Source organism: Sceloporus occidentalis, unplaced genomic scaffold, assembly GCF_023333645.1.
Source record: "Sceloporus occidentalis isolate IW3139 unplaced genomic scaffold, rSceOcc1.0.p SCAF_3, whole genome shotgun sequence".
Classification (NCBI taxonomy): domain Eukaryota; kingdom Metazoa; phylum Chordata; class Lepidosauria; order Squamata; family Phrynosomatidae; genus Sceloporus; species Sceloporus occidentalis.
In genome coordinates this window covers 200,363,597-200,376,218 of record NW_028316983.1, presented here as the reverse complement: position 1 = coordinate 200,376,218, position 12,622 = coordinate 200,363,597, and the positions used below count along the sequence as shown (strand labels likewise).

General features: G+C 40.1%; 1 protein-coding gene across 2 annotated transcripts in view; it reads right to left on the bottom strand.

The window, feature by feature from the left end:
• Positions 1 to 1,036: 1,036 nt before the first annotated feature.
• The window catches only part of LOC149317338 (tyrosine-protein kinase Lyn-like), a 67,411-nt gene continuing 55,825 nt past the window's right edge, over positions 1,037 to 12,622 (bottom strand). For both annotated transcript variants that reach the window (XM_089517336.1, XM_089517337.1), the window contains exons 11-13: positions 5,032 to 5,185; positions 4,005 to 4,136; positions 1,037 to 3,041 (exon numbers count right to left, since the gene is read on the bottom strand). In XM_089517336.1, the coding sequence (XP_089373462.1) occupies positions 2,839 to 3,041; positions 4,005 to 4,136; positions 5,032 to 5,185 (489 nt within the window). In that variant the 3' untranslated portion in view covers positions 1,037 to 2,838. The remainder of the gene's footprint in view (positions 3,042 to 4,004; positions 4,137 to 5,031; positions 5,186 to 12,622) is intronic.

The following is a 12,622-nucleotide window of genomic DNA, read 5'->3' as shown; positions in this document are numbered from 1 at the left end:
GATGCAATGTAAAATAAGGTAAAACTTTAAGAAAAGGTTAAGAAGTAAAGTTTTAGTCTTCTTGTTTTCCTACTCTAGTTGGCACTAAATGTTAGTACCAGTAACATAGAACCAGTAGTTAGCGCCATAACTACCTGTTAAAGTTCTAATGATTATATGTACTAAATCTGAATAGTCAGTTCGTTTGCCAGTTCCCTCACAAACTAGGTCATAGGCATAGCACATGCTGAAAGTGAAACATCACTATTTGCTTCTAAAATTTCTTTGCTTCAGTGATTCCAAATTGTACTGTAATATATCCATGTTCGTGAGGCTATCAGATGTAGGAGGCAATATTCCCCCAGATTTCTTAATGTACCAGGGACAGGGTCATATTTTAGCCCCTTGGGTAATAATCTCCCCCCCCCCCTTCAATTCTGGAGTGATCCATGCCTTCAAGTAGTTTCTGGCATGTGGCGATCCTATTGTGGGGTTCTTACTTAAACAGAACATCCTAGAATACCACAGGATGGAGGTATGGCAGTTAAAGTGGAACCCAAGTGGTAGAATTCTGTAGCATGAAAGGGTCTCAGGAAAAGAGTACATTATCTGAAGTGGTTATCTGTGAGCTGGTGCAGGTTCACAGGGTCCCTCTGGAGATCCCTGTGGATTATGTCATTGATCTGCATTCAACTATACGATAATCGCTGGATACTTGTCCCTTGCTCTACACCAGCCAAGAAATGGCTGGCTTGCAGGGGGCTGTAGGTGAGAATAGGTGGGTTTGTGTGATTTTCGTCATTTTTCAGTTCATAGGAAATGCTCCACAACAACTCAAAAAGTGAGCTGCATCCAACCTACTGCAATGTAATTCACTGACAGCATGCTAAGCATTGTTAAAAATTGCTTTGGCTGCTCATTTTACATTATTTTAAGAGCTATACCACACACAAAGGATTTGGTGGATTAAGGGAGGGATAAACCCACAACAAACATTCATTTGTAATGGATGCACATCCTTTATATGTTAACAACTTAGGACAAGTTCATATCTACTTGTCATATTTTCAAGAATATTTATTAATTAAAATCACAATAAAACTAAGGTATTTACATGTTAACAATCTGATTATCAGTCTGTCAACTGGATTTCTTCATTTAGAAATAGTAAACTGCATGTGTACAATAATCACATTGGTTTTTAAAGCTGAACACAATTAGGATCATGATTCTCTAATAACCAATTTGTAAGTAAGCATTTTAGAAAAATTCTTCAGTAGCACTGTCCTTCCAGTCATTAGTATGATCAAGAAAAAAATAATGATCTGAACCCTGTTTCACCACAACCAATGCTTCTAAGCCCGATTTTCAAGTATATTTCTTCTCTGATAATGTAATATATATAGAACAGAAGACTTTGGTAGTGACTTTAGCAGAACATGATCATAGTTGTGCTTTTTATACTGAACAGAATATTGGACAAGATGTTAATAAACTGCACAGGCAAAGGTGATAATCCAAAGTAGCTCAAACTTCACGAAATTTTGCCAAAACTTCAGAATGAAGTAAAACTATATTCTTTGGCACTGTTAACTACAGCACATTAAGTACTATGGATTTTAAAACATTGCCTGTAAACAGGCAGCTTTGGTTTGGACCACATAGACAGAAAAGACAATTAACACTTCTGTAACATTTTATCAATTTCCTACTTTAAAAAGCTAACTAAGCCACATACAGTACATATTCCTTTGGTATCATCTGTTATTGCCAATAAATGGTTAGACTGCTGTTTGGATTCTTCACATAGGGCTTTTGAATGATAAAGTGCTTTGGCATATGAGAGCAAAGAGAGGTGATGCAAGAGAAGCAGTTCCATGGTTAAAATAGTGCTCCCCCAATTTAGCACACCACAACATGTGGTCCTCCAGGCATTCTTGGACTACTGTTTCCATTGATTATAGCCAGTATATACCAACCAAGAGGGATATTGGGAGATATAATCCAAAAACATCAGGATGGTTGCACTTTGCCCACTTGTGCACTACATCAACACAATATTGTGTTACTTAAAAACTAAACAAAAACCCCTTACATTAATTTAGACACTTCAGCAGCTCTCTTCACCTAACCAAATTTAGAAGGAATACTAGGAGATAATTGCATTAAATCTGCAAACCAAATTAGATGCTATCTAGGAAAGGTGTGTGAATACTATTTGATATGAAACATTGCAGAGGCCAACAGTTTTAATAAACTGAATAGAGGGGTAAGTTAGCCCTCCAAGGTGGTTTTACATCTATGACTTGGACAAAACAAAAAACCCTGCCACCTCAATCTTATTTTCCAGATGGAGAAGCAGCTTGCATATGGTGATTTTACTGCAAAGGGAATGCCAGAAAAACAAAGTAGTTATGCACTGCTTCAGCCTCAGCAACTTCTCTGTTCAGAACACTTTTTTCCCCAGCAGGGCTTATATATACATCTTTCGCATAGCATCTATTTTGGATCTACAACAAGCCTAGAACTCACTTGTGTAAGCTCTGATTACTTTTGAGAATTTTTCTTTCTGTTCATTACATTTGTAATCGTGTCTTTATACATTAGCTTGTGTTAGAGTGGCTTTTTGGTCTTGCAGTGTGTCAAAGGCTATCGTGTCTAGATATTTAAGTAAAATGTGAAGAGAACATCAATAGGAGACTGCAACACTGAGGCCGAATGTTCTCATTGTCCATGTGTGCCCTCCAATCTCAGGCGCCATAAGCAATCAGCAAATCCAAATGCATGAAAATAACTGGCTGAACCATATTGTCCTATTAAGAGGTTTATGCCAAACAGAGGCAGACACCGGAGTTCATTCTATGGTTGCTGCTGGTATTGTCCTTCTGTAGCTGTGTAGAAGTCGTCAAGGACACTCTGTAAATATTCAAACGTTGGTCTCTCTTCTGCTTTATCTTTCCAACATGTTTTCATGATATCGTAAAGCTCAACTGGGCAGGCCTCCATGCGTGGCATACGGTACCCACGCTGAAGAGCTACCATTACCTCAGAGTTACTCATACCTGAAACAATGCAAACAAAAATGTATTTAATCAAGTTGCTTTGGACTAAAGCATGTAGACAGATGCATGAGCAACACTTTCAAGCCTGGGCGTTGGGGGGATAGCATTAGATTACACTGTCCACATCATAAAATTTTATGAGTGACTTCACACAGTATCAACATCAATCTGCAACCCCTGTTTTTTTCACCTTTTTTTCTAACACAGAAAAATATGTTATGGAGGGAGAAAAAACAATCACACCACTATATCTTTTGACTGCTAGCAGTAGGAAGTTATCCACCTGGAAATGTCTTCCTTTTTTGTATAGCCATATGCAGGGGTTTCTACATCCCCATAGCAAAATGTAGACCAAGGACATCTTCCACCAAAATCTATTGGGGTCACCAATTGGTCTCTGGCTATAGGAACACTGTGAGATGCTTCTCCAATCCCTACTGACAACAGAATGGCTGTGGGGAGAGTATATTGCAGCATAATGAGGGAGCTTCTGACATTACAGAGGGAAGAATAGATATCCTGCGGGCCTCCCTCCTCTTTCGTGGCCAAGAGGCTGGGCCATGGGGCTTTTTACTGTTGGTTTTGAGTTTTGTCATTTTGTATTGTGTATTTTTATTGTATTTTTATTGATTTGTATTTTGTATTGTCTGTTTTTATGCTGTAAGCCGCCCTGATCGAAGGAAGGGCGGCATATAAATAAAATTTTTATTTATTTATTTTATTAAGAAGAGAATAACAGCCTCTGCAATGATCAGAGTGTGTATGGGTACACACACACACAAAACCTTCCTGTGGACTTGCACTTCCATATGTAACTAACAGGATAGCCTTAGCCTTTCCTCCTCTTCTTCCTGCTCCTTTTACCAAGAGGAAGCAAGTTTTAATGCTTATTTTTAAACTAGCTTTGGCTTCTGTATAAAGCGCCCATAAATAATAGAAAATTTAACCAAAAAGAGTGCATACCTGGATAAGGGATTTTCCCGTAAGTAATTATTTCGTACAGAAGAATACCAAAGGACCACACATCGGACTTAATAGTAAAGGAACCATAGTTAATGGCTTCGGGTGCAGTCCACTTGATAGGGAATTTTGCACCTAAAAGGAGATGAAAACACATAATAAATAGATTTAATTTATGAAACCATTTAAATTATTTATACATGGAAGCTAACCTGAGCAACTGGAAAGAATTCAGAGAAGAATTAGAGCAGTAACCTATATGTAGATGGAGATTTTCTGTATTTTTTCCTTCTATGAGTCTACCCTAGATTTAATCAGAGCGAAGTCCTTGTGTCAGACAATTGCTATGGGACAAGGAAAGCCAGTGAGGTATAGGAACTTAAATAACTGGTTTCCCAATCTGGAACTCTATGATGTCCTAGAGAGCCCCACTATCTTCACCATAACATCATTGTTCAATGATTTCCCAGCTTTTGCATGAGTTCCTCTCCATTCTAATAGGTCAAATGCTTATTCCAAGGCTTAATTACTGGCAGTAAGAGCTTTAATCCCACCCTTTTCCATTTGGTCATACCAGCCACTGAAATGTGACTTCTGAGAACTTTTCTGAGACTGAATTCAGCCCTTAGGCTGAAAGAGGTTCCCCACCCTTGTGTTAGAAGACAGAATCACAGGTCATCACAGCATGGCCTGCATCCCTTATATAACCTTGCTGCTCTCAAGTACAATAAAACATGTTGTCTATTCTCAAGTACTGAACTCATTTTCAGCTGCCAGTTTGATCAACTTCTGTATATGGAATTGGAAGGGTGGGCTCATATTACCTATGGCAGTTTTGCCTTCTTATCCCACCAATGGAAAGTATTAACTGCCAGGCCTACTCTTTCCTATTGTAATTGCTCCTGGACTAATAAAGAAGACAGAGCTGCATGTACACAGATTTCATTAGAAACAGTTAACAAAGTGGCCACTTTGTTAATGAACTGTTATGGGAAATACAATTATATAAGAAGTATGAAGGGTTACAAACCTTCCCTGGCTGTATATTCATTATCTTCAATTACTCTAGCAAGTCCAAAATCAGCAATTTTGCACATCAGTGACTCTGAAACTAGAACATTAGCTGCTCTGAGATCCCGATGTATGTAGTTTTTTCTCTCAATGTACGCCATCCCTTCTGCAATCTGCAACAAAAATTGAAGAATATTAAATTTTGTACTGTATTTTGTCTGCTACTTTTGTATTTCCACAAATAATTCTAAAGTACAGTGGGCCCTTGGTATCTGTGGATTTCAGCATCTGAGGATTGAAATGGAGAAACATTTAATTTTTTTTAAATGTTCAATTGCGATTAAACCAGGCTGAGAAGCAGTCTCATGACAGTAAAGGAGGCTTGAAAGGGAAGCTGCAGGTGGCCAGGACAGATTCTCCCTGCTTCTGCTGTGACTTGGCTTGGAAAGGGCAGCTGGCACATTCCCAGAAAGCATGAAAAATGTAGGCATGATGCTGGGGGGCTTGCCGGTGCCTCCTCCTCCTCCTCTGATTGAAATCCATCCTGGAAAGGAGTTAACTAAGACAGCCAGAAGCAGCAAGTACTTGACTTTCAGAACCTGGATTTCCTAATGCTGCCTTCCACTCCCCCACAATCCCACTCCGTGCCTCATTGAAATCAATCCTGGGAAGGAGTTAAGTAAAACAGCCAGAAGAATATGTAGAAGCTGGAAGTACTACAGCATGGACAATCATACTATTCAATGATATATCTTTATACTTTAGGATCTCGTCTACTTCCATCATAGCTGCCCTTCCAAGACCTAGTCTTTTAATTGCTTGATTACAGTTTTTGCAACCTATTGAAAAGGAAATTACTGTCCCTTGAACCTTTCAAGATAGTCAACTTCCCCATTTTGGCCAGAAAAAGGGTAGTTTAGAGGGGATAGGACAGCTAGAGACAAAAACAATCTTGGGATGTGGGACACTATGTGGGACACTATGATTTTCCCATGCCTGTTTTAAAACTCCACCCTTAAGTTCAATATATGATTTATAAGTCTAAGGCGAGGAAGCTAGGTGAAGTTACAGTGAGGCTTTTAGAATTATCTAAGGAATGCCATGGAAGGCTTCTAAATAACCTATCAATAACAAAAGCATTTACATTTCTATATGGTTTCATATTGAACTGAGCACTCTCTAAGAAGGGTACTCATTTTACTGACCTACGAAAGGATGGAAGCCCAGGTAAACCTGGAGCCCTGGGATTGTGGCTGCAGTACAGGCATTTAACCACTGTGCCATCAGGGCTCCTATATTCCATACAGATCATAACAGCCTAAAATCTGTTAGATCAGGTGCATCCTGACAAACTCTATAATTGCATGATTCACAAGCAGAGTGCCACCTGATCCAGTCAGGACAGGAGAAGGACTGATGTTTCAGAGAGGCATCAGCACAAAGATTTCAGTTCAGCTTTACTTCAGAACTTACCAATGTGCCACCCAAGTTCAGTTGGATTTAGGCTTTTGTTAACAATAAAATTGCACAACAATTTAAATCTCATTTACACACACACACACACACACACACACACACACACACACACACACACATCTCAGCAGGGCTAACATAGCTTAAAACTGAGCTTAGGAAAATGATAGAGCTGCATATTATAAATAAATACTATAAATATCTGCACTGTCTGTAAAATGTCCCCTTGTTATCTGATATGCAGATCAGCATCTATAAATAAGAAACTGCATGTTTTCCTTGTTCCTCTTTTTGGGGACCAGGAAATGGAAAAATACCAGTGGTATTTCCTATTGTACATTTAAAAGTGCACATCTTTTGTACCAGATCTTTTGCAAGGAGATATAGTGCACAAAACCTAAGATTTTCTGACTTTGCATGAACTTTGGAAAGGGGGCTAGCAGTGTCCATGTACCTTGCTTTACAGAGGAGTGCCCTCTATCTGAACTACTGGCCAGTTCAAATCCAGTTTGCCATTGAATATCTATTGCTATGGAAGAGGAGTGGGAAGTGCTTTTACACTTAAGTCATACTTATGAGCTTCCCACAAGCACCGGGACGACCACTGGGTGGAGAGAATAATGGACTTGATTGGTCCAGAAGCATAAGACAGCTCTTCTCCATATCAAAAACACTTTTCACAATTATAGCTAAGGATATGTTTGTTTGTTTTAAAAACAAACAAACCAGAAAAAAGTTTTGAGTTGCATATCATGTGGCTATTTTGTGTGGCAGACTGAATGCCATTGGTATACTAGGCATGGCATCGCCAGCTCCATCTTCCTAGGGACTGAACAGCTTGGCATAGCCATTGGGGGAAGCGGGAACAGCTAACCAGTGAATTCAAATTGACAAAAATAGAGGTTTCACTCTGGTCAGGTGTGTGTGGGGGATAAATTTCATGCTCCCTCTCATGCTTGTGGATTTAAGGTAACAAAGCAGCGTTGGAGAGAGAGTCAGACTTGCGGCAAGCAAACAGCCATTCATCATCGTTCCCAGAAGTGGTGCCAGAGCAGGAGAGGGCCCCAGGATAACTTGCAACATTTGTCAGCAGCAGCAGCAACAACAACACAGTCAGGAGAGCATTTTTTTCTAGTTAGCCTGTTATTCCATTTGATTTCTCTTCCCCCACTACTTTTTTTCCCATTTGGCAACAGCTGGGCTATGCCTCACCCTTTTCCTCACATTCCAGTCAGCCTGTATTAACTTGGAATCTCCATGTTGCCTCCTGTACCCCTCCTCCTAATTTCTTTATCACCTGGGGCAAATTCAGCTGGAAGTATACAAAGAACTCTCAGTGAGCTCCTGCTGATTTTATTTTTTCTGTTTTAAATCAGAATTAAATTCAGGAAAAGGGTGGCTTGTATTCCTGGGACAAGTGGCAGGGCTCTGGTAGGTGCAGCGGAAAGAAGGGTGAGCCAATACCTTATGGGGCATATGCAGTGCATGATAACTTGCTAACCTGTTTTACTACATCCTAAAACAGGTGATCTCACTGTGTGCATTTGTAACAGCAGGGGCACAGCAGGATAAGTGAAGATTGGCAGGTGCTTGTTTTGACTTTCTCTTGAGTGCAGGTCAGCCAGAGCAATGCCTCCCAAGAAGGTGCAGAATATGATACAGGAACCACATGGGGGCGGGCAGGCTGGGTACAGATATCCTGGACAAATCTGGCACCAGCCAAAATCTTCATGAAGGACACACAATGATGAGACTTCTTGAGCATTGAGTTCCAGAGTAGCATCCAGTAGTACAGCAGTGCTGGAAGGCATGTCAGAAACACTGGAGAAACTGGTGGAGAATTTGGAGTGGCTGGAGGTAGCATCAGCAATCATTTTGCCAGATGTGGGATCTCAAGAAAGCAGCACATCAGTGTCAGTTAAAGCAGAAATCATGGGGCTGGCAAAGGCTACACTTGCCATCAGGCAGCAGTAGTGAGAGCACTGCTAACTTAAATGAGGAGCCATTGTGTGTGGAGCAGGCAAGTAAGCAGAAGAAAGGGGGAAGGGCCAAGAGGTGCAGGAAGTCTAGCAATAAGGAGTATTCAGACAGCATTGGATCAACAAGTGGGTCCTCAGAGGATGAATGCCTAGAAAGGACTGAATATTGGAGGGCTGCAGCCCACCTCTCCCTTCATGGGCAATTAGGAGAAGGGTAAAAGGGGGTCAGGCAGTTATGGGCTCCAGAAGTGCTTGGGAACAGGAAGAGGGTGAGGATGGTGGCAGTGTATTTTACATTAACTGTAACAAGGATTCTCCAGGCATCCATTTAGACATGAGAACTAGGGAGAAAATCTTGAATGGCTATTACGTGGATGTTTTCTCACTGCTTAAGCCAGATGGCAAGGAAGGGCGTCCCCCCAAGTCGGATAAAAAGAAAGAGTATAAAAGGGAGTCAGTTTTACATTCATTCAACAATTAGCTAACAGGGTGCATTGTCTTTATGGGCGTATTTCTCCAACTACCTGGGCATAGTCATTACGGCACATGCCCTAGCAGAGGATGTGGCGGCAATTGAATATGATATAGCAGTTAGGGGGGGAAAACCTCTCAAAGTGGGAAAGCCAGATGGGATTTAATCAACAATAAACACTGGCTAGTGTTGGTCAATCCACACCATTTCTGGGTTGGGTTGGGTTGGGTTGGAATGACATCTATCTCCCTGTAGCGTAGCCAGATATGAAATGGTTATATCATCCATGTTGCAATCACTTCACACCAAGCTATTGAGACATAGCCAGATGGTTGTTTTTTTTTATCCCTCTCACTCTCCATCAGACACAGAATGGCTTCAGTGGGGTTACATCAGTTCTATGGTAAGCCTGGGTGGGTTTTAGTTGTTGCTGAGGAAAAGGTATACCAGCCTTCTCAACAACCAAAAAAGGAATATGCAGGTATAAGACTGATGTAGATCTGTACATGCCACTAACAGCATGCCAGCCTTTATGTGTTTGGGAATCCCTACTAGTGATTCTTGTCCTATATAGCTAGCAGAAATTCTTTTTTTTTTTTCCAGGTTTAACAGGGGAAGAAGAAAAGAAAAATGACAGTACTACTAATTATTAATATATGTCACTGGATATCGTGATAATACATACTTTTTTAAAAGAAGGAAACTGACAAAATTAGGCTTATGTCTAAAACTGGATTCGAGAGCCATCTCCTCATACTGTATGCAGTAAAAACTGATGACATACATGCAACTTCATAATTTTTCTTTTCAGCATCAGCCTGGGACCTGAGAATCCTTTTCAGGGACAGAATAGTATAACATATGATGCCTAACCTAGATGCTATGAGGAATTAATTTGTTTTTGTATTGCTTTCCCCCCAAATATTAATGTTGCATATGTGTGCTGCCTTTCTCTCAGCATGGGACCCATTAACACACTGAATGACAATATTTCCTTAGAGGTGTATGCTCAGCAATTAGAGTTATAAAGGAAGCTTGTGTTGCAATCAAAAAACAAAGCATGGGTAAATGCAATTTCTGAAGGCAAGCAAAAGTGCATGCTAACACAGAGTCCTTCAAACTGCCCTTTCATGCAGACTATGATGGCTAAGAAAAGAGAATTAATCTCTAAACACAAGTCGTAATCCACAGGAGCAGTTCAGTCACAATTCATCATGTACAATATTAATTCAGCAAGTTATGACCAACCAAGTGCATGATGCCAGGTGCTGAATGCCAGTATTCTTCCAAAAGGTGAGTTGCCATAACTTTTGAGGATAAGTTAAACTCCCATCAATAGTGAATGATGATGATAAGGTAACAGCAACAGAAAGGAAAATAAATATTTAACACAGTAAGGCAACAATCTGGATTTGGATCTGAAGAGTTTTCGGTAAAATGTCTGGGAAATGCTGTTTTAAATTATGTTTGTGAAATATTCAAATCTACACTCAATTTTTTGTTTCAAAACAATTGCTTTTTTTTTTAAAAAAAATACACCCTGGTAATTGTGACCTACTCTGTATGCTTTAGGGTTTTTTGACAAACAAATAAGTCACAGTAAAAAAAAGAAAGACAGAAAATAAACAGAGAAAAAAATCTAGAGGGTTTTTTTTTTAAAGAAGTGAGTTCTGTTACTATGACAACAATTTTAGGCCAAAATGAGGTCAATGTTTGCAACAGGAAATTAAGGTCATCATGTTCAAGGGATATTTGTTACAGGACATGTTGCTTTGTAGCATTGTGCCCTGTGGTAAACATTGGTTTAAATAGGGTTTTTTTTTTATTTAAAATAAAACATAGCCCAACCTTTCCCCTTCTTCCCTTTATATATATATTTTCTTTTCATTGTGCTTGATCTCAGAATCAACAAAGAAAAGTGTAGGTGTAGTCTAACCAGCTGCTATTTGTCCTAAAGAAAATGAAAGCCATTTGTAAAAATGAGGAAGATGCAAGAGCTTCCTGAACAACTACAGATACTGTAGAATGCATTTCTCTTCCCAACATTACTTCTTGACTTCCCCACCTTTGGCTTCTTTGCATTTTCCCTCTGTAGTAAAAGCCTCACCTCTGCAGAGGACTTTTACTGTTTTGCCAAAACAATTTGAATCCCTCTCTGCACCAGCAGAAAGGGGCAAGAACTCCACTCAGCATGGGTTACAAAGAATGCTATTGTTTCCTGTTCTGCACTGGGTTGATAAAACATGTTCAAGGACTTTATTTGGATAAAAAAATACAATACTTAATGCTTATTCAACAGGTTAGTGACCAAGGCACTGTCAAAAAGTGGAAAGCATCAAAATGCAGCACTGTTATATCCCCAACCTGTCAAATAAGTGTGAGATGTCTAAGCACAAATGTAAGTATGTGTGCAGTATCTGCTATTTGGGAGAGGTGCGAAGGCAACTGGTCACTGACTAAGCCCAGGCTCCTTCCATGAGCAATCCTGCTTCATTCAGAGCTTCTGCTTGACCCCACAGATCTGTGTCTAGATCCAGTGTTGCCACTCCCATGACTAATATTGAGTAGAGAAGGGCATCATTTTAAAAAAATGTAATTGATCTCTCCCCCTACAGCTTTGCTGGAGTTGCTCAGCTGGAGTCAAGCTTCCCTGTCAGTAAGCTGCTGAGTAGAGGCAGGCAAGGAAAATCAGTAGCCAAGTGGCAGTTCCCCACTTGATAGAGGAAGGAAAGCTGCTGGTTGCCAGCCGAGACTAGCTGCTTTGCAGGTCAGCTGCTACCAGCTGGAGCCTCAACAGCAGCCAGCACCTCCCCTGCCACTGCCACTGCCCCATTACAAAATCTGGTAGATTTTAGCTAGTGCAGCAGTTCTGTGAGCAGATTGCACTGTCAGCAAAACTGAGATCGGTCGGCAGAAGAACATTTGTACGGGCAGAAGAGAATTTGTGCCTAATCCTAACTTGCTAAACCTGGTACATCTTTGAGTTAGAATTGCACCACTACCCGCCAACTAGTTCCTGTACTGCTAAGTGGTAGGAGTGGATCTTCTCTGCAGGCCCATTCTAGTTCCTGTATTGCTGCATATGTCAAATATTAGTTTGGCACAAGAACATCTCTATGAGTTAGGAAGCCAAGGGACAGCTAGCTATTGCAGTGTGTCACATCTGATTAGGATCTAGCACTTTCAACTTTGTTTGGGCCATTTACTGTGGGTCCTTGGTATCTGCTGGGGTTTGGTTTCAGGACCCCCATGGATATCAAAACATGTGGATATTCAAGTCCCATTAAATACAATGGCATAGTAAAATGGTATCCATTATATAAAATGGCAAAATCCAGCTTTTCTTTTTGGAATTTATATTCGTTTTGGTATATTTTCAATCTATGGATGGTTGAGTCTATGGTTACAGAGGACCTATTCTATTGTATCATCTCTCTCCATCAGGGCCGAGAGGAGCCCTAATGCATGAAAAACTGAACATTTAAAACATTAGATACTTAGATAAAAACAAACACTCTTTAAAAACAATTTAATCCCTAAAAGTTAAAAAACAAAGAAATTTCAAGAGCCATGAAGAACAATATTATCTTAGCCGCTTGCTAAAGGTCAGAGATGGAGCTAGCCTCACTTCAGAGCTTATTGCATTAACAAATAAGCTGGCTTACCTCTTCCTGCTTGTATTCAGA